Source organism: Oncorhynchus tshawytscha, linkage group LG14 (genome assembly GCF_018296145.1).
Source record: "Oncorhynchus tshawytscha isolate Ot180627B linkage group LG14, Otsh_v2.0, whole genome shotgun sequence".
NCBI lineage: Eukaryota > Metazoa > Chordata > Actinopteri > Salmoniformes > Salmonidae > Oncorhynchus > Oncorhynchus tshawytscha.
Genome location: NC_056442.1, coordinates 27296972 through 27319473, shown reverse-complemented (window position 1 = coordinate 27319473; position 22502 = coordinate 27296972). Strand labels below are relative to the sequence as shown.

The 22502-nt window shown below is 44.1% G+C and overlaps 1 protein-coding gene across 1 annotated transcript in view; it reads right to left on the bottom strand.

The window, feature by feature from the left end:
• LOC112266908 (delta/notch-like EGF repeat containing) overlaps positions 1-17485 on the bottom strand; it is an 80384-nt gene extending 62899 nt beyond the window's left edge. Inside the window, exon 1 of the mRNA XM_024444833.2 lies at positions 16980-17485. Within this exon, the coding sequence (XP_024300601.1) occupies positions 16980-17279 (300 nt within the window). The 5' untranslated portion in view covers positions 17280-17485. The remainder of the gene's footprint in view (positions 1-16979) is intronic.
• Between the last annotated feature and the right edge of the window lie 5017 nt (positions 17486-22502).

The window sequence follows — 22502 nt, the reverse complement described above, 5'->3', positions numbered from 1 at the left end:
GTAGAGTATAATCACTCATACTGTACAGTCCTGTGAGGGTTCTAGTTCTCGCTCTCTCCTGCATTTGGCCACAAGTTCTCATCAACATCACATCTTATGTCTTCTCTGGCGATGCATCTTGGAAAGTATCTTCTGGAATGTCTAATCCAACCCTGGCAGTCTTCAGGAGAAGTGTCTCCACACCCTGGCAGTCTTCACGAGAAGTGTCTCCACAACCTGCCAGTCTTCAGGAGTAGAGTCTCCACACTCCGCATTCATGGAATCCAGTAAGGACATCTGGTCATGTGGATGGTGGTCAAAACCTTCCACCTCCACGCAGAGAAAAACTACTCTATGTGGTTTTAGAAAGGGGGAGTATGGAGGCAGGAATAGGACTGACATCCTGGGATGTGCAGCAAACCAGTCTGACTGCAGCAGAGTGGTAGAATGCCACATTATCCCACACAACAACGAAGGCAGGGGAGTTTCTTGCCACTCTCTCCTCCTCTGGCAGAAGTTGATTTTGCAGGTCATCCAGATAAGAAATGAGCTTCTCTGTATTGTAGGTGAGTGGTTTGTGTAACAGCAAACCATCATTGGACAGTGCTGCACACATTGTGATGTTAGCTCCTCTCTGGCCTAGGACATCCACGGTTGCTCTCTGTCCAATCACATTTCCTTCCCTGCGGCGTGTTTTTGCCAGGTTGAATCCAGCTTCATCCTCAAAGATGAATGTACGTGCAGTTTGCCTGGCTTCCATCTCCATTACTCTCTAAAATACAGTAAATCCACAGTTTTACAGTACTTTACATTATGCATAGCTGTGCATGTACCCAGTTTGGTTATTGAACAGACATATTGATACCGGAGTTCTTTTACACGTTCACCGTTTCTCTCAAAGGGTGCAGTGTACAAGTGCTTCATCCTTATTTAATGTTTCTCTGGGAATCTGGCAATTGTCGTTGTTCTAACCGTATTCACATTCCCAAAAGTGATAATGTCTGTCCCGAATTTCCTGCAGTTTTATTGCATTGTTGCCAATTACCATGTCAACAATGGCAATTTCCTGCGTATTGTAAAGAATCTCGTCCTCCTCTTCTGAGGAGGAGAAGCGAGAAGGATCGGAAGACCAAAACGCAGCGTGGTAAGTGTCCATAATGTTTATTTTAAAACATAAACTGAACACTACGAAATACAAAACAATAAACGTGAAATGAACGAAACAGTCCCGTGTGGTGACAAACACTGACACGGAAGACAAACACAAACCAAAAGTGAAACCCAGGCTACCTAAGTATGATTCTCAATCAGAGACAACTAACGACACCTGCCTCTGATTGAGAACCATACTAGACCGAACACAAAAACCAACATAGAAAAACAAACATAGACTGCCCACCCCAACTCACGCCCTGACCATACTTAAACAAAGAATAAAATAACAGAACTATGGTCAGAACGTGACAAACATATGATAATATTCTGCCTCTCCCTCCAGTGGGAGGCAACCTTTGGATCCTACTGAAATACACAAAACAGTCAATATTTCAAAATGTCAGTACATGTAAAAATGTGAACATACTGTATTGTACTGTATTATGTAGTTAAATTATCATTGAAGGATGCACATCTCACCTGTTGTTTTGCCGGAAAATTCGTACTATTGATGCAACTGTTGAACGCTGCAGATTTGGTTGCACCCTTAAACCGGCCTCTCTCAAAGAGAGACCATGGTTTACAACAGGGTCAATAATTGTGGCCCTTATCTCATCAGAGACCACCGCTCTTGGTCTTCCTCTCCTTTATCCTCCATGTGTTCTCCCTCTCCCTGCCACTCTTCTTTCCTCACCAACCTTTCTCCCTTGGTCCATGTTCCCAAACTAAATAATTCCGAAGCTGTCCTCTTTTGTCTGTTTGGTAACAAGACTAAAAATAGCCCACTTGGGTAGGCTTTCAGCTGAAATTGCAATCAGCTGTGTTTGGAATGATTAAATATTCTATTTTGTTGCATTACAACCTTTAATTTAAATGGATTTTTATTTGGATTTCATGGAATGGACGTACAGAAAATAGTACAAATTGGTGAAGTGAAATGAAAAAAAACTTGATTAAAAAAATTCTAAAAAAGAACAACTCAAGTGGTGTGAGCATATGTATTCACCCCCTTTGCTATGAAGCCCCTAAATAAGATCTGGTGCAACCAATTACCTTCAGAAGTCACATAATTAGTTAAATAATGTCCACCTGTGTGCAATCTAAGTGTCACATGGTCTTAGTATATATACACCTGATCTGAAAGGCCCCAGAGTCTGCAACACCACTAAGCAAAGGGCACCACCAAGGAAGCGGCACCATGAAGACCAAGGTGCTCTCCAAACAGGTCAGGGACAAAGTTGTGGAGAAGTACAGGGTTGAGTTATAAAGAAATATCTGAAACTTTGAACATCCCACGGAGCACCAATAAATCCATTATTCAAAAATGGAAAGAATATGGCACCACAACAAACCTGCCAAGGGAGGGCCGCACACCAAAACTCATAGACCAGGCAAGGAGGGCATTCATCAGAGAGGCAACAAAGAGACCAAAGATAACCCTGAAGGAGCTGCAAAGCTCCACAGCGGAGATTGGAGTATCTGTACCACTTTAAGCCTTATACTCCACAAGCTGGGCTTTACGGAGGAGTGGCCAGAAAAAAAGCCCTTGCTTAAAGAAAAAATAAGCAAAGACGTTTGGTGTTCGCCATAAGGCATGTGGTAGACTCCCCAAACATATGGAAGAAGGTGCTATGGTCAGATGAGACAGAAATTGAGCTTTTTGGACATCAGGGAAAATGCTATGTCTGACACAAATCCAACACTTCTCATCACCCCAAGAATACCATCCCCACAGTGAAGCATGGGGGTGGCAGCATCATGCTGTGGGTATGTTTTTCATTGGCAGGGACTGGGAAACTGGTCAGAATTGAAGGAATGATGGATGGTGTTAAATACAGGGAAATTCTTGAGGGAAACCTGTTTCAGTCTTCAGGAGATTTGAGACTAGGACGGAGGTTCACCTTCCCAGCAGGACAATGACACTAAGCATACTGCTAAAGCAACACTCGAGTGGTGTAAGAGGAAACATTTAAATGTCTTGAAATGGCCTAGTCAAAGTACAGACCTCAATCCAATTGAGAATCTGTGGTATGACTTAAAGATTGCTGTACACCAGCAGAACCCATCCAACTTGAAGGAGTTGGAGCAGTTTTGTCTTGAAGAATGGGCAAAAATCCCAGTGGCTAGATGTGCCAAGCTTATAGAGATATACCCCAAGAGACTTGCAGCTGTAATTGCTGCAAAAGGTGGATCTACGAAGTATTGACTTTGGGGGGTGAATGTTTAGTTTTTTTGTTTTTTTGTCTTATTTCTTGTTTGTTTCACAAGAAAAAAACATTTTGCGTCTTCAAAGTGGTAGGCATGTTGTGTAAATCAAATGATACAAACACCCCAAAAATCAATTTTAATTCCAGGTTGTAAGGCAACAAAATCTGAAAAATGCCAAGGGGGTGAATACTTTCGCAAGCCACTGTATGTTTCAAACTAGTTACTCCAGAAATGCACGACATTTGCCATCATTCTGTTTTGAATGTGTTTTTAACCGTTTTGGAAACAGTGTGTTGCATTTGAAAACGTTCTGCAAATATATAGTTTTGCAGGTGGTGGAGTATGGATGAGAAAAGAGTTCATGGATTTCAGAGGATGTGGTCATTGAATGCATTTTGTGTGAAAGCAATGAAAAATAATTCAGTTTGGTCCACATACACTTCTGTTTCACTGACTGTGTGAAGAGTTTCGACAATGTGACTTCAGTTTTGATCAATGCATATTAGCAATTGGACAAAACTGTAATACAAGCCCTTGTGTCCTGTCTCCCTTCTTCCCTCCTCGTTTCCAATCTCACTTGATCTCTTCCCCTCTTTCCTCAATTGTCGTGCTCTAGAGTTTCATCACCACGACTAAAAAGACATCATGAGCATAATAAATCAACCCTCGTTATAAATAACACACGTATACTGTAAGACATTCTTATGTAAAGATCCCTTACTCCTCCAATAGATCACCACAAATTAGGTCACAATCTCACCCAATCAACCCACATGTAGATTACCAGCCAAAAGAGGGGATCAAGGGGTACAACTATGGGGAAGGAGAGAGAAAGGGAGCAAGGTCTGCAAGAAAGAAAGAGAGAAAGAGAGATGGGAGAGGATGAAAGAGGTAGACAGCAAGAGCGATAATTGAGAGTACAGAGAGAGAACGAGATAGAGAACAAAAGAGAGAGATAACAGAGTAAGAGAGAGGCAGAGAGAGAATAGGGGGTGAGGAAGAGAGAACAGAGGAAGAGAATTAGGAGATGAGGAGTTTAGGGGTGGGCTGTCAGCAGTGGTCTATTTATACCATAGTCTGACGTGTCTCTCTGGGCATGGTGTGGTGACCTCACAGGTCATTACCTGGCTGTCTCTTTAGGCACACCATACTGGGGATAGCTAAATAGCAAAAGCTGGAATAAACCTATTTTGACTGGGATGAAGTGTGCGTGTGTGTGTGTGTGTGTGTGTGTGTGTGTGTGTGTGTGTGTGTGTGTGTGTGTGCGCGCGTGCGTGCGCGTGCGTGTGTGTGCATTTGAACAGAAGGACTTCAATTACTTTTTATGTCTTGCTCGTTTCTGTTTGCTACAGTTAATCAGTATGTAACATCCACACACAGTCAACACACGGTCATGCCCAGTCACTCGCTCCCAGAGCTCCTCTGCTAAATGGAGGAGAGCCAATCACAGCTGGCCTGGGTGAAGATCTATTTCATACACCATAATGATTGATATATGAGATGCCTGTTCACTCTGACCTATATACCTACTCCTCCCTGCTGCCTGACAGACAGGCAGTAAAAATACCACAAAAGAGCCCTGTTAAGCCTTAGCTTGTGTCATGTTGGTAACAATGATTCAGGAGACAGGCGCAGGAATGCGTAATAGTTTTTTTTATTATATCCCAAATGGCACACATACACAATCCATGTCTGAATTGTCTCAAGGCTTAAAAATCCTTATTTTACCTGTCTCTCCCCATTATCTACATGGGAAGAGCAGGTGTTCATGGAAAGTATTCAGACCCCTTGAATTTTTTCCACATTTTGTTATGTTACAGCCGTATTCTAAAATGGATTAAAAAACTATTTCCTGGGGGCGCTAGAGAGCATGCTATGGAGTAGACGTGCTCTGCTAGAGCTATGCTCAATTTTGAAACTAATTAATATTTATCTTAACCTCTCACGACCTATAAATTCAAACATTGTCTGGCAATATGACGAAGGGAAAAGGCACCAAGAAAGGGGCGCTAAACAAGACAATTTGAATGAGATAGACAACGAACCAATTTAAACATCGCAGACCCACGAGGAGTTAGCTGAAGATGCTATCTCCCAAGAGTTCCCCACAGAACCTGCTCAAAGTGACCTACTGGCTGCCATAAACTCACTAAGCAAGATGGTGGACATAAGGTTGGCTGATATCTCAAAGAGTATTGACTGAAACTGTGAAGGCAACTAAGGGCAGGGTGCATGAGGTTGAGCAGACGACAGTCGATCATGAGGCCAGGCTACAGGACATAGAGAAAACCCGATTGGAAATGCTCGAGTCGCATTCAAGACTCCAGAACATCCGAATATTTGGGATCCAGGAGGATACTGAGAAAGCAAAACCCACTGAATTTGTCTCGGGTGCTGATACCGTCATTGCTGGGGAGTGAACACTTCAAAACGGCCATCCTGATCGACCGCGCACACAGATCTCAGGCAACGAAGCCGGCCAAGGGCGGGCCACCAAGGCCACTCATTGTACGGCTGCACTATACCCAGACCAGGGAACTCATCCTCAAGCTGGCTAGTCAAAAGTTCCCCCTTAACTTCAACGGAGCCAGGGTGTCTTTCTACCCAGATCTTACCTTGGAGGTGAGGAACCAACGGAAAGAGTATGATGAGGTACGCAACAAATGCAGGGTGGCCAACATCTGATATGGATTCCTCTTCCCAGCCCGGTTTAAGGTGACAGTCGAGGGATTAACACATACGTTTGACAACCCAAATGAGGCTAATCTGTTCTTGACAAGCAAGCTCCCTGGCTGAGGATACCGAACGGCCGTGTCAACCGGCTAAATGACCAAATACAGGCCAGGAATGTGTTTGAATTTCCTGCCTATGTCTTTTCGATCAGAAGGTCAGAAATTGGGACTTATATGATGGGTGAGATGTTATGGCTTATATAGCATTGTTTAGCCTATCATGTTTTAGCGCCACTCACCCCCTAACGTGAGAGTTAAGTGTTATTTAATATTTGTTTATATGCGGAGCATCTATAGATGACGAGTTAGTTGAAGCTGTAGGTCTAGACACCCTAAGATTTGTGTGTTAGTCAAGGAGTGCTTTGTTTGGGGAAGTCACTCAGTAAAGGGACGGGAGGGGGTCTGTATTTTATGTTGACGTTTATTAATACAGGTGGCATGACAAGCTCTGGCACTGCGGGACGTTTGTCTTTGGGGCTTTGTATGACAGCAACAATTTGCTCTAAAATAAGAAATGCCACATAGTGACAGAGCACAGAGTAGACCTGGTGGAATAAAGATAGTCAGCTGGAACTGTAATGGTTTAGGGCATGTTGTGAAACGAGCTAAGGTTTTTTTCTCATCTTAAATCACTGGGCGCTGACATAGTGCTTCTTCAAGAAACTCATATTAAACGCTTCGCTCAGGCCAAGCTACGAGTCGGCTGGATCGGTCAGATATACCAGTCTAACTATGATGCAAAAGCGAGAGGGGTAGCAAGGAAAAATATTCCTTTTGTTTACTCATCCTCGATTTCAGATCCTAACGGTCTGTATATTATTCTGGCTGGTACACTGAATTCGAAACCAGTAACCTTGGTCAATTTATATGGACCCAACTTCGATGATCCATTATTTTTTCAAAGGGTATTTAAGGACATACCAAATATCTCGGATGCAAGTGTTATTGTTGGAGGTGACTTTAACTGTACGTTAGATCCTCTTTTAGATAAACAGCTATCAAGGTCACTTCAACAATCAAATGCCAGTGTCTGTCTAAATACATTGATGACAAACCTTAATTAACATTGTCGATATTTGGAGACTGACACACCCAACAGATAGGGATTATTCTTTATTTTCGTCAGTTCATAAATCATATTCCAGAATTGACTATTTTTTGTTGGACTCAAAACTAATTTCAGCAGCTGCATCGGTTACCTATCACCCTATTCTAATTACGGACCACTCTCCTCTGTCCATGGTGCTGAAACTCGACAAGATGTCTACAGGTCGGCGACCGTGGCGCTTAGACGCATACCTGTTGAAAGACGAGACTTTTTGTCAGTATTTGAAGAAGCAGATTGCCTTTTCCCTCGGAGCTAACGACACGGGGGATGTTGACGACTCCACCCTTTGGGAATCTCTAAAGGCTGTGATTAGAGGTTACGTTACTTCTTACACATCGGAGAGGAAGAAACGCGCAAATACTAGGCTGAGAGAAATTGAAAGAGAGTTAGGGGAACAAGAGAACGTTTTTGGGACGAATTCCTCGATTGCAGTCCTTGAGAAGTTCACAACGTTGAAATATGAATACAACACCATCCTCTCCAAACGGGTGGGCTCTTTACTTGCTAGAATGCAACAAAGTTATTTTGAACTGGGTGACAAACCATATAAATTATTAACAAGACAGCTATGGCATGTACAGTCATCTGGAGCTATTCACAAAATAAAAGTCAAGAAGGGTAAAATAGTAACAGATCCGCAGGATCCGCAGGATATTAAAAAATGCTTAACTTGATAAATACATTCTGCTCCTTCTCTGGCTACAAGATAAACTGTCAAAAAAGCGAATTGATGCCGATATCATGGCCTGTGGATATGCAATTTCTGCAATCTACTCCATTTAGAACAGTGAAGAACAAGTTCACAAGCCTTGGCATTGTAGTGACAAGAGACCTTGATCAGCTATTGAAAGCGAATTGGGACATGAACATTTATCAGCTTAAACAAAATATAGATTTTTGGAAAACTGCCTCTCTCTCTGGTTGGTTGTATAAACGCTATTAAAACGGTTGTCCTACCCAGGTTTCTTTACCTCTTCCAATGTCTACCCAATTTCATACCACAAAGCTATTTTAAGATACTGGATTCAATAGTAATTCCATTTTTATGGGATAACAAGGCAGCCAGAATTTCAAAGAAGCATTTATGCAAGTACAAGATAGAGGGGGGTTTTGGCCTTCCTCACTTTAAACTGTATTATTGGGCTGCTAATCTGAACCGTGTGTCTTTCTGGAGGGAAAGTTTACCTGCGATGAGACAGAAGGATATGCCTTCATGGCTTTTGATTGAGCAGGCCTCCTGTCAATGTTCCTCACTCCCTGCACTTGTTAATAGTCCATCGTGTGGAAAAAGCCACTTATGACACTAATCCAGTCATTTGTCATACTCTTAGGATCTGGAAACAGATTAGGTATTTTCTTAACATACCCACTGTATACATGACAGCCCGACATGCCTGAATCATGCTTTCAACTCTGCATTGGATGATGTGGTGTTTTCACAGTGGAGGTAGAAGGGGCTCACAACAATTGGTAACTTATACATTGATGGTCAGTTAGCTTCATTTCAACAATTACAGGGTAAGTTTAACATGTCAACAACACATTTTTTTCAGATACCTCCAAATCAGGAATTTCTTAAGGACACATATCCCACAGTGTGGCGTTAAGCCAAATAATCCTACATTAGATAGCCTGTTCCTTGTCAAACCCCATTCAAAAGGGTCGGTCTCTAGACTGTATGATGTGCTACAGGCCCACATAGAGGTATCCACAGACACCATTAAAAGGGCTTGGGAACAAGAACTTGGGTCAGAAATCTCAGATGAGGACTGGGTAGAAGCTCTCAGGAATATAAACCACAGTTCAGTGAATGCCAGACACAACCTTGTACAGTTTAAGGTGATACACAGGTTACATTACTCAAAAGTGAAACTGCATAAAATATTCCCGGACACCTCACCACTGTGTGAGAGGTGCAAGCAGGATGAGGGGACGTTGACCCACTTATTTTGGACATGTCCTAAGTTACATGCTTACTGGGCTCTCAGTTTTTATTTACTTATCTAATGCCTTCAATGGAGTTCTAGCCCCAGACCCATTGATCGCTCTGTTTGGTACAGTTGATGTACTCTATTAGCCAAAAGGCTAATTTTGCAATTTAGGAGTACTAGAGACTGTACCTACCTTTGAAATGTGGCTACGGGATTTAGGGAATGTAATACATATGGAAAAGATTCGATACAATACCTCCAATAGTATTCCAAGTATTGAACACTTTTTTGGTTACTACATGAGTCCATATGTGTTATTTCATAGAGTTTCATAGAGTCTTCACTATTATAGTACAATGTAGAAAATATTAAAAATTAAGAAAAACCCTTGAATGAGTAGGTGTGTCCAGACTTTTGACTGGTACTTTATATACACAACTCAAGTAGATGTTTCACTTTGGAATTATCTATCCAATTTCTTGAGATTACAAGCGATGAAATCAATTTCCTGTTAATCAAGTTTGTTCCATAACATGAAATAATGACTCCAAACACCTTCTTTACATAAGACTTTCATATTAACTGGTTACAACATTGTAACCAAATGTTGACCAGCTCATCAGTTGAAATCTTCCCAGGCTCTTCAGCATCACAGTACTTATGCAGATATCATTTAAGATTCAGTGCTGGCAGGGAACATATAATCATGAAAAAGAATACAAAAACAGATCACATTACCTGGAATGACATTCACTTTCTCTTGTTGAAAATTCGATCCAAAGATGAAGGCAGAGACTATATAATGATATAATAGTAAAATATTGACTCAAGCAGCTGCAGGGGAGATCTATCTCTGACTTCACAGGGAAGAACGCAAAGAATAAATGGTTACATATCACTTATGTAGTTGGAGGTAATAATACAATCATATTGTTTACACACCAGTTATTTTATACAAGCAACAGTTCCGGGACACAATGGCCTTGTGTTAGGGTGCAGGCATACCAGGAGTCTATGAAAGGCATGACATCACAGTCCAACACAGTTGGGAAGCTTGAGAAGCTACAATAGCTCAACGCAACTCTGCCACCACATACTGGTGGCCAAAAAGAACAAACTGAAGGTCACACCGCCAACAGGCCACTTCTCCAACTCTTCTGAGAGAGATCACATTGATCTGTCAAATTCATTATTTGATTTCAGACTAATTCAATAGAATAGGTTGGATGAACGTCATTTTGGATGATACCAATCAGATAAAGAACTTCAGATGAACAACAGTGCCGTTCCAATTTTTGTAGTGTATATGTCTGCCTGCTTGTCCTTGTGATCCTGTATGGCTCAGTTGGTAGCGCATGGCATTAGCAACGTCAGGGTTGTGAGTTCAATTCCCAGGGCTATCCATATGTAAAATGTAGGCACGTACGACTGTAAGCCATTTTGGATAAAAACGTCTGCTGCATATATATTAGTGTCTGTCTCCTCATGGGGCCTCTTTCATCGTCTGCCATCGACACCGCAGATGGAGTGTTTGGTATTTGAGGTAAAACAACAGGCCTCCTTTAGATTAAGCCCCCATTTAGTGTCTCAGGGACTCAGCAAAGCTGTTCAGGACGTACTCCAATACACAGAACATACTGGGTATCATCCCACACCGCCTCATTAAATGCTGTTATGTTGACTGATAAACTGTCATCAGCTCAGATCTGTGTGTGTGTGTGTCTGCATGCCTGTCTATGTTTCTGTGTGTGTAAGCTATAACTCAGTGGAGACGGCAGGCAGATTTGGCTGCACTGTTGCTAAGAGACACCCTCCCCGGGATGAACGAAGGGCAAAAGTACAGGTGAGGATGACACACACTCGCTGGTGGTATCAGTCTCCGCATGCACGCACGCACGCACGCAAACACACACACACACACACACACACACAGGTAAACACAATATGACTGATGATTATTAGGGGGCATGTATACTAATGACCATGATGGACAGAGGGTAAAGGGTGAGTACTTGCTAAGTAAGAGCAGCATGCGTTTTACCCCCAGCCTTGTGACGCAAAGCCTAGGGCCGTAGAGGATATAAATAGCACTTAGGACAGACAGAGCAGAAACCTAAACACACCAGGCAAAAGAGCCTTTCTCTATCTAGGACAGAGCAAAAAGACACATCTCTATGTCCTGTGACAACAGACAAAAGGAGTCATCTTCTCTTCAGTCCTCCTCCATCCCGCACCCGAACTGACATTGACCTGACAACAGCACCAATAAAGGATGAGACCAGAAAGGGTGGTGTCTGAGTTCCAGATCAGCTGGAGCTTTTAGCCAAATTCCCTAACGTTTGTCATTGAATAATAGTCTGGCAACCAGGTCATATTGGGATTGGTTGTGAGGTTGCCAGGTTAGATTCGGCTTATTGTAGCACAACATCACAGAGCCTATTAAGGTTGGCAATGAATGCCATATTGGCCATATCTATATGCATAGACCTCTCTTAGCCACAACGTTTCCTCAAGATCAAAAGGGCAGGTGCTGTGTGATGTGGAAATGAGCAAGGCAATTGGCAGAGTGAGCGCTCTCTTCAGAGAAATATGGGCAACATCAGATTGAGAGGACATCACACTGAATATGAAATTATTGATGATTGATGATGGCTAAAAAAAGGTCATTCATCGTATTCGGTGACCGATACTGCATTGTTGGTATGTATATTTCTGAGTTTTTCGAAATTAGCATGAACAACATATTTTTTTCTGTTCTGCACATTCGCTACCAGGATGTATAGAGAAATACGAGCTTCTATATGCCAAACTGAACAAACAAGGCTGAGAGAAAAAAAGAGGGGATAAGATACTTCAGAGTGAGATAAAACTCAGATAAAGAGGGCAAGAGGGAGAGAGGAAATGAAAGGAAGAAAATGTAGAGAGCGAGACAAGGAGAGTAGAATACCCAAGGGGTGCTGTAGTCTAGAATGTTCCATGCTGCTGTTCTATTTCTTGTAGGACAAATGGGTGAGTGACAGGAGGAGACCGTCTGCAGAGCTGCAGGGCTGCAGAATGAGGTGTTTCAGTCCAGAACTGTCAGTCTGCAGCTGTCTGCCTTGCAGACAGTAGGACTCATACTCCCTGCTGCTAATGTTCAGGGGGATACTAGGACTGTATAGATCAACCTTACCTGACACCGTGGACCCACTACAATTTGCATACCACCCAAAGAGATCCATGGGTGATGCAATCGCCATTGCGCAGCACTCTGCCCCATCCCACCTGGACAAGAGGAATACTGTCATTAAGCTCAGGGCCCTGGGTCTGAAATCTCCCTCTGCAACTGGATCCTATACTTCCTGACGGGCAGACCCCAGGTGGTGAGGGTAGGTAACAACATTTCCACCACGCTGACCCTCAACACGGGGTCCCCCCATAGATGCGTGCTCAGCCCCCTAAGGTGTCCACATGCTTCCCAGCTGAAGCAGGTTGGAAGAGTTTGTGCATATATTATGGCGACATTTTGTGACGTTTCTGTTCGTTCTGGACTTTGGTAAGTTTTCTTTGGGCTGTTCGGGCACACAACATTTATTCTAGAGGCAAGCAGAAGTCGGTATACGAAGTTGGTTACGGAGTCGATAGCCAAAGTCGGTATACGAAGTCGGTAGCCGAAGTCTTCGCCCCTTCGTCAGTGATTGGTCTACAGTAGGGATTCTTCAATGTCATTCAAAGAGAGGCGGCTTGTTTTCATGAACATTTCTTCATTGAGTAATACTGCACCAAACATATTCGTTAGATGTAAAATTGCGCGACTAAGATATACTCGGCAAAAACGTCAAAATGAATGACAGATTTCTTGAGTTATCTTAGATTAATTCTGACTAGTGTATACTGGCTACGGCGTCTCTGGTTTTCCAAGCAAAGGTATTTAAAGGGAGTATGCGATCACTCTTGTTCGGTTCGCCTAGCCGACTTCGGGCTAGGTGCCAGCCAAGCTGAAGCATACTAACTCCTTTAGAGACTGTTTGCACTGACTCTCCACACATCCAACCTTTACACACAAGCACGCAGGCATGCACACAGACCACAGTTGACTAGCAGGGGGAGAGAGTGAGCATGACCATCTCCTGTTCAACCTGCTGATTAACTCTCAGACCGCAAGCAGTGTTATCTGCCTTATCAGCACTGGAATAAAACAACATCAATTCTAATCCAAACATTATGATCTGATGATAAAGATGACGCCGTCTCCCAAAACACAATACCGTACATTCCCTGTGCCACAGTCTCTCAACGATACTGCAATGATCATGTAAATGCTGTCATGAGTACTCCCTCTGCAGTTTTCGGATAAAAAGCTGTGTGGGTATTACCATATTCCTTGTGGCTTCTATCTTTCTGCTTCCCTAACAAGCAGGGGATATCAAAGCAGCTCAGACCGAGACCAAAGGGCTGTGTGGCGATGCATCTTGAGCTCACCTTAACCGGATGGCGCTGAAACGCTAGAAAATACGCCGTAGCTCTGTATCTGCAGCAGCCCAGAGACTCTGCACAAGCAGATCACAACCACCACTCACTATGGGACAGTCCCTTCTCTTAGTATCCCACATGTTAGTATTCTGCAGGACCCTGTGCATAGGAGAGGGGACTGAGGGGGACTGAGTGACCCCCCCCCCCCTGGTGGTGAGGGGGACTGAGGAGCAGCAAGGAGCCGTTATGGGTGCTGGGAGGGTGCTATCTATAACCTAAAGGGTTATTCGGCTGTCCCCATAGGAGAATAAATTGAAGAATGGTTTTTGGTTCCAGGTAGAACCCTTTTGGGTTCGATATGAAACCCTTTCCACAGAGGGTTCTACATGGAACCCAAAAGGGTTCTACCTGGAACCAAAAAAAAGGTTGTCCTTTGTGGACAGCCAAATAACTGTTTTTGGAACCCTTTTTTCTAAGAATGTAGGGTGCACAAACTCCTCTCAACTTCGAGATTCAGAAAACATTCAGAGCTGTGATACACAACACCCTTAACTAGCGGTTCTGGGTAAATAGAGCCACCTGCCACTGGAACCAGCTCAAACAGGTTCCATTAATGATAAGCCTCCACACAATATTCAGAAAAGTGCAGAGCTCAAACAAAATCCTCGCTAGGAATCATTGGAAGTGAGTGACCTTATAGAGAGGTATACTTTGTAATGGTAAACACAAAATACTCATAGAGAGGTATACTTTGTAATGGTAAACACAAAATACTCATAGAGAGGTATACTTTGTAATGGTAAACACGAAATGCTGGGGCAATGAGATTAAGTGTACCCAGCTCAACAATACACTATTCAGTGTCTCATAATGCTGAAAGGCTGAACAATCCAATAAGAGCTGCTTGTGTGCTCGTCTTTAGGGAGTGATACACTCTACAGAGTCCCTGACACTGACACACAACCTGATTGTAGAGGATCTTAGCACATCTATCAGAGCACAACCGGTCTTTCATTAATGAATAAGCCATGGCCCTGGAGACTCATGGGCAAATAACTTACGGATACACAAGCAGGAGAAATCTCACCTGGCAACAAGGAGCAAACCCTATTGGACCAGGTAATAGCTATAAGTACAGACTAGAGTGGGTAGAGGTTCAGGTAAACAAACAACTACTGAACACTTGATTCACACTATATGGCCGACCTGAACTATACTGTGCTGGCTCGGATATCTTATTTAAGAAATGGTCCTTTCCAGTACGATTCTAGCAACTATGGTGTATGCATATCCTGGCCAGCCCAGCACAGCTTTTCTGTGCTTGATTTGTGAAAATGGACTGGTTTAATTAGATTAAACTAGATTAGATTAGATACCCAGTCTTTCCATAGCTCCCATCTGAACCAGTTCAGGTTGAGACATGATGGTTTAAATATATATATATATTTAACTAGGCAAGTCAGTTAAGAACAAATTCTTATTTACAATGACTGCCTAGCCCAGCCAAACCCGGATGATGCTGGGCCAATTGTGGCCGCCCTATGGGACACCCAATCACAGCTGGATGTGATACAGCCTGGATTCAAACCATGGACTGTAGTGACGCCTCTTGCACTGAGATGCAGTGCCTTAGACCACTGCGCCATTCGGAAGCCCATAACTGACTCTGACACTATCGAACAATGGCACATCCCCCGAGATCAAATCTCACCTTCTTCTCCTACTCTCCAGCACGGATTTAGTCTCCTAAACTCTTGAGCTCATTTGATAAAATGGACAAACGATTCCTTTAGGGTGGGATGTTTGACTGATTCCCTCACAGTTTCTTATTGTCAATCGCTTTCTCTTTCTCCATCTCTCTCGCTCTCTATTTCACATTTTTCTTTCTCCATCTCCCTTCTCTCTCTCTCTCTCTCTCTCTCTCTCCCTCTCTCCCTCTCTCCCTCTCTCCCTGACTGCTACTCAAGTTGCCATGGAGAAAGAGGGGATGAATGGGACAGGGAAAGAAAAATCAATTACTCCCCAAAGAGTTGTTCTCATAGGCTGGCAGTGGCGGGCCTGTGGCGTGGAGGAGCGGAGTGGTTGTGACAGTAACAAACGGCAGCTGATGCCCTCTCCATTTCTATTCCAGGAGTAGGAAACAAGGACAGCCAAGGAGACAGTAATAAGGTCCCTGAGTCACCTTGGTAGTTTGGTTATGAGATACAATGATGCTGGCTGCTGTTTGTCGTTTGTGGATGCACTCTCTTACACCAGAATGAGTCAGAGGCCTCACAGACTGAATCCTATTGCTACTGTAACTCCCGCAGTATTCACTACATGCAGTGAATAGTTGAGTCAACTCTGAGGCTAAGTTTCCTTGAGGAATACTACACAGAACTGGGTTAGGTAGGATTGAAATGCTAAACAAATTCTGCTATTTAGGTCATTCTGACAAGTGGTATGTGAAGCAAGGACATTGGACTTTTCTATAGGAAAAAAGCCCAACCATTCAGGGCATTCACTCAGACGTGTCATCACACGTGTCATTTATTCAAGCGCATCACCTCTACCACTGGCAAAGATGGTAAAGTTGTTTGAATAACTAGTCAAGTTATTTTCTCGCTGATGTGAGGAATCGTCACAAAATTCAATGGTTATTGAATGACAACTATATCAATCGTAGGAGATCACATTTATTGATAACAGTTCTCTATAATAGAATAAATGGCCCAATCAATGCCAATAGTTGTAGGCCACACACACACACACACACACACACACACACACACACACACACACACACACACACACACACACACACCCACACACACACACACACAACCCTAAGACACACGTGTTTGTTTTACTATCCTTGTGGGGACCAAAGAATTGATTCTCATTAACCCCTAACCTTAAACCTAACGCTAAACCTAATCCTTAACATAACCCTAACCCCAAACCCCTAAGCCTAACCCTAAACTTAACCCTTAAGCCTAAAATTGACTTTCTCCTTGTGTCGAACAGTGAAATGTCAGAATTTTCCTTGTTTTACTATCTTTGTGAACCAAACACACACACACAAATACACAGAATATTGTATTTCAATGTATTTCATTGACACCGTCAGTTTTCAGGCTGATGAACCACATGCCTCTAACTATGAACAACTCAATGATAATCCTGCTCAGCCTGTGACGCTTGGTTGTCTCCTACACCGCTACTCCTCTCTACTCCTGTTGCCACAGCAACGCAACACTCCTCTTCACATCTCTCTCACAGCACATGCTGCCATTAAAAACCATCTTCAAGGGAGAAGAGAGAAAGAGAAGTGCAGATTATGTTGTATCGATATCAACAGTCCAAATATAATAGAACCAAGCAGGATAATATCAGACAGACACAGGCAGACACAGGCAGGTGGGTCAGGCTCACCTCACAGTTGCGTCCGGAGAAGCCCGAGGTGCAGGTGCAGCTGTAAGCCCAGGTGTTGGGCAGAGTGTCCTCTGTCTCTGGGTCGGAGGGTTGGGCCAAGCAGGCACCTCCGTTGAGACAGGGCCGTCCCTCGCAGGGGTCAGGCAGGGGAGTGGCCTGGGTGGGGTCAGCCTCAGCCGGGGCAGCCGCCTCCGGAGCAGGGGGTTCCAGATCAAGGGGGGAGGAGAAACCCCCACCCCCGGCACTCAGTAGAAGCAGGAGGAGGTAGAGGGGGTGCTGCGTGGCCACAGGCATCCTCATCTTCTCTTATGTACGTATAAACCTTATTTGTCACTCCCTCTCTGCGCTCTCTGTTCCTCTTAGCTCTGGCTCAGTGAGTAAGCTGCTGGTCGCTCTGCTATCTGTGTTTGTGGATGAGGGAGCTGAATGGAGAGTGTGTGAGTGTGAGAGGCAGGCTGGTAGGGATGCTGTAGACTGGCTGTGTGCACTGCGACTGAGCAAGCGAGCTGACTGGCTGGCGAGGAGACTGAGGAGGGGGCAAGCTCCCGCCATCGCTCTGATTCATTGTGACGACAGATGACGACAGTCTCTCTCTCGCCCTATCTCCTGCACGCACACATAGCCGCACACATACAAACACACAGCTGCGAGCACACATGCACATGGAAGCACGCACACACACACAGTGTCATCATTCATACCCTCTCCTTGGACCAGGCATGTCCATTTCTACTAGTTTTACCCCAAAGTTTCAGCTAAATAAATCTGGTCACAATTCACATTTGGAATGTTGCAAAGTATGTGCTTTTCAAAGCACTAAAACTGCACCACATAAGAGACATTCAGCAGTGCAAGTGGGGACACATTCCCATCTGCTACATTGGAGCAACATGGAGCTACAATCCATCACGGAAACTAAAAATATTAACTACTGGAACCAAGACTTAAAAATAACAAATATTGGCACAAGATGGAGGGATTGTTGGAACATAAAAAACGAAATGACACAATGGAAATGTTCCCTTACTCCAGTATTGTACAAGAGACAATTCACAAACTCTACAGCACAGCAACAGTCATGTTTTAAAAGTAAAACTAACAATGACTCAATAATCCATGCATTCTGGAAATGCTATAAAGTCCAAAAGCTATGGGCGGAGTTAGAAAGTTGGCTGTCAGAAGTATTACAATGTAAATGTGCTTTTAATCTGTCTGTCTGCATATTGCAAGACATCACATGAGGGTGCAGTGAGATACCCGTCGGGTTGAACGATACTCTTGTCAATTATCCTGAAAAAATCTGATACTTAAAAACTGGGAATCAACCAATCCTCCATCGTTAAGACAATGGAAAAAATCATATGATTCATTATCTAAATATTGAAAGAGCGTGGGCGACGAAGAGGAACGCAATTTGAGGACGTAGCGGAGAGAAGTGCAGGCACTGGAGATAGGGGAACAGGTGGGTCTGGGCAGGTGTGATGTCGTTGATGTTTGTGTTCATCTGTATGTTGTCTTTTGAATGTTTCCGTTTTGTATTGTATGAAAAAGGAAAAGAAAAAATGTGTACTGAAAAAAGTAATCTGAGCAAAAATCCAAACAATACCCCCTCTCTTCAAATACTCTCAATTACTCAGCAACCAGTTCCCATGGCGATCCCTAGGTACCTAAACACTTGACAGTCATTATAGCTGTAATGTCTGTGACTCTTGTTTCTCTCCATAACCTTCAGAGGTGAGCCCAGAGGTCAGTTCATGAACTACTGTACCTCTCACCATGCTCATCCACCAAACTCTGCCTATGAATGGCTCTACTCTTCATGGAGTAATAAAACCTTAGCAAGTTACAAGAATCAAAATAAATACATTTGCATAATAAATATAACAGACAGGTTATGAGAGTTTTCTCAACAGGAGTTTTCAGGAGTTTTAGAAGCCTAACTGAACCGTTCCCCAAAGACTAAGATTGTGTCCCAAATGGCACACTCCTACTACTTATAGTGGCCTATGGGCTCTGGTCAAAAGTTGTGCGCTCTGTAGGGAATAGGGTACCATTTAGGAAGTACAATAAATATTCCCTCTACCTGAATTGAATCTACCTGAATTGAATCTCATAAGGTTGGTATGATTCATGACCTTCATTTCGGTAAGTAAAAAGCCTTTGCAGGCAGCTACCTCAGAAAGTGACTCCATCGCCATGTCATGTGACCATGCGGTGTGGTCGATATAAAGCACGGTGGTCGTTAATAGCCCATCAGCCCACCCGAGTCCCAACTCCCCCATTTCCATAATGAGTCTTCACACAGGCCAGTAAATCTGTCAGCTCAACCACTTTACTCATCTCACAGAGAGCCAGGTACTGTGCTGAAGCCAACTTATCTGCTAGCTGACTGGACTCGGCCCCTCACACACAATACATATCCACTGGGCCTAAGTAGGATGTAGATGGGGTGTGCAATATGCATGTGCATGAAAACAGTGAAATTACAGGCAGGAGTTACAGGGATACACATTTACAAAATCTGAAAGAGTTTGGTTATTTTTTAAAGTATGCTTTGGCAATTCAGTGACATAATTTGGCATAAGCGAAGGACCCTGGGACTAAACACCTCCCTCTGCAACTGGATCCTGGATTTCCTGACGGGCCGCGCCCAGGTGGTAAGGGTAGGTAACAACACATTCACCACGGTGATCCTCAACACGGGGGACCCTCAGTGGTGCGTGCTCAGTCTCCTCCTGTACTCTCTGTTCACTCATGCCTGCATGGCCAGGCATGACTCCAACACCATCATTAAGTGCCGATGACACAACAGTGGTAGGCCTGATCACCGACAACGACGAGACAGCCTATAGGGAGGAGGTCAGAGACCTGGCCGGGTGGTGCCAGAATAACAACCTATCCGTCAACGTAACCAAGACTAAGGTGTTGATTGTGGACTACAGGAAAAGGAGGACCGAGCATGCCCCCATTCTCATCGACGGGGCTGCAGTGGAGCAGGTTGAGAGCTTCAAGTTCCTTGGTGTCCATATCACCAACAAACTAACATGGTCCAAGCACACCAAGACAGTTGTGAAGAGGGCACAACAAAACCTATTACCCCTCAGGAGACTGAAAAGATTTGTCATGGGTCCTCAGATCCTCAAAAGGTGCCCCATCGAGAGCATCCTGTCTGGTTACATCACTGACTGGTATGGCAACTGCTCAACCCCGACCGCAAGGCACTACAGAGGGTAGTGCGAACGGTCCAGTACATCACTGGGGCCAAGCTTCGTGCCATCCAGGACCTCTATACCAGGCGGTGTCAGAGGAAGGCCCTAAAAATGGTCAGACTCCAGCCGCCCTAGTCATAGACTGTTCTCTCTGCTACCGCACGGCAAGTGGTACTGGAGTGCCAATTCGAGGTCTAAACAGCTTCTACCCCCAAGCCATAAGACTCCTGAACATCTAATCAAATGGTTACCCATAACTATCTACAAGTACATTTTACCTCAACTAACCGGTGCCCCCGCACATCGACTCTGAACAGGTAACCCCCTGTATATACAGTGGGGCAAAAAAGTATTTAGTCAGCCACCAATTGTGCAAGTTCTCCCACTTAAAAAGATGAGAGAGGCCTGTAATTTCCATCATAGGTACACTTCAACTATGACAGACAAAATGAAGAAAAACAAATCCAGAAAATCACATTGTAGGATTTTTAATGAATTTATTTGCATATTATGGTGGAAAATAAGTATTTGGTCACCTACAAACAAGCAAGGTTTCTGGCTCTCACAGACCTGTAACTTCTTCTTTAAGAGGCTCCTCTGTCCTCCACTCGTTACCTGTATTAATGGCACCTGTTTGAACTTGTTATCAGTATAAAAGACACCTGTCAACAACCTCAAACAGTCACACTCCACATTCCACTATGGCCAAGACCAAAGAGCTGTCAAAGGACACCAGAAACAAAATTGTAGACCTGCACCAGGCTGGGAAGACTGAATCTGCAATAGGTAAGCAGCTTGGTTTGAAGAAATCAACTGTGGGAGCAATTATTAGGAAATGGAAGACATATAAGACCACTGAAAATCTCCTTCGATCTGGGGCTCCACGCAAGATCTCACCCCGTGGGGTCAAAATGATCACAAGAACGGTGAGCAAAAATCCCAGAACCACACGGGGGGACCTAGTGAATGACCTGCAGAGAGCTGGGACCAAAGTAACAAAGCCTACCATCAGTAACACACTACACCGCCAGGGACTCAAATCCTGCAGTGCCCGGCGTGTCCCCCTGCTTAAGCCAGTACATGTCCAGGCCCATCTGAAGTTTGCTAGAGAGCATTTGGATGATCCAGAAGAAGATTGAAAGAATGTCATATGGTCAGATGAAACCAAAATAGAACATTTTGGTAAAAACTTAACTCGTCGTGTTTGGAGGACAAAGAATGCTGAGTTGCATCCAAAGAACACCATACCTACTGTGAAGCATGGGGGTGGAAACATCATGCTTTGGGGCTGTTTTTCTGCAAAGGGACCAGGACGACTTGATCCGTGTCAAGGAAAGAGTGAATGGGGCCATGTATCGTGAGATTTTGAGTGAAAACCTCCTTCCATCAGCAAGGCCATTGAAGATGAAACGTAGTTGGGTCTTTCAGCATGACAATGATCCCAAAAACACTGCCCGGGCAACGAAGTAGTGGCTTCGTAAGAAGCATTTCAAGGTCCTGGAGTGGCCTAGCCAGTCTCCAGATCTCAACCCCATAGAAAATCTTTGGAGGGAGTTGAAAGTCCGTGTTGCCCAGCAACAGCCCCAAAACATCACTGCTCTAGAGGAGATCTGCATGGAGGAATAGGCCAAAATACCAGCAACAGTGTGTGAAAACCTTGTGAATACTTACAGAAAAAATTTGACCTCTGTCATTGCCAACAAAGGGTATATAACAAAGTATTGAGATAAACTTTTGTTATTGACCAAATACTTATTTAACACCATAATTTGCAAATAAATTCATTAAAAATCCTACAATGTAGGCCTCCCGGGTGGCGCAGTGGTTAAGGGCGCTGTACTGCAGCGCCAGCTGTGCCATCAGAGACTCTGGGTTTGCGCCCAGGCTCTGTCGTAACCGACCGGGAGGTCCGTGGGGCGTCCGGGTTAGGGAGGGCTTGGCCGGTGGGGATGTCCTTGCCTCATCGCGCACCAGCGACTCCTGTGGCGGGCCGGGCGCAGTGCGCGCTAACCAAGGTTGCCAGGTGCACGGTGTTTCCTCCGACACATTGGTGCGGCTGGCTTCCGGGTTGGATGCACGCTGTTAAGAAACAGTGCGGCTTGGTTGGGTTGTTGTTACGCACGCCTCTATGAAGAGGGAACGCAACAACCTGCTACAAGTCAACTCTCCGTGAAGTGAAAGAGGTATGGACTGTAGGCGTGAGTAAGGATGACAACAGACAGAATGTGGTACCGTTTACAAGGACTTTATTCCTTTACACGGTAATATGGGGAAAAGGGGCTGGACGGAGGCAAAGAAAGTAAATCTCAAAGCC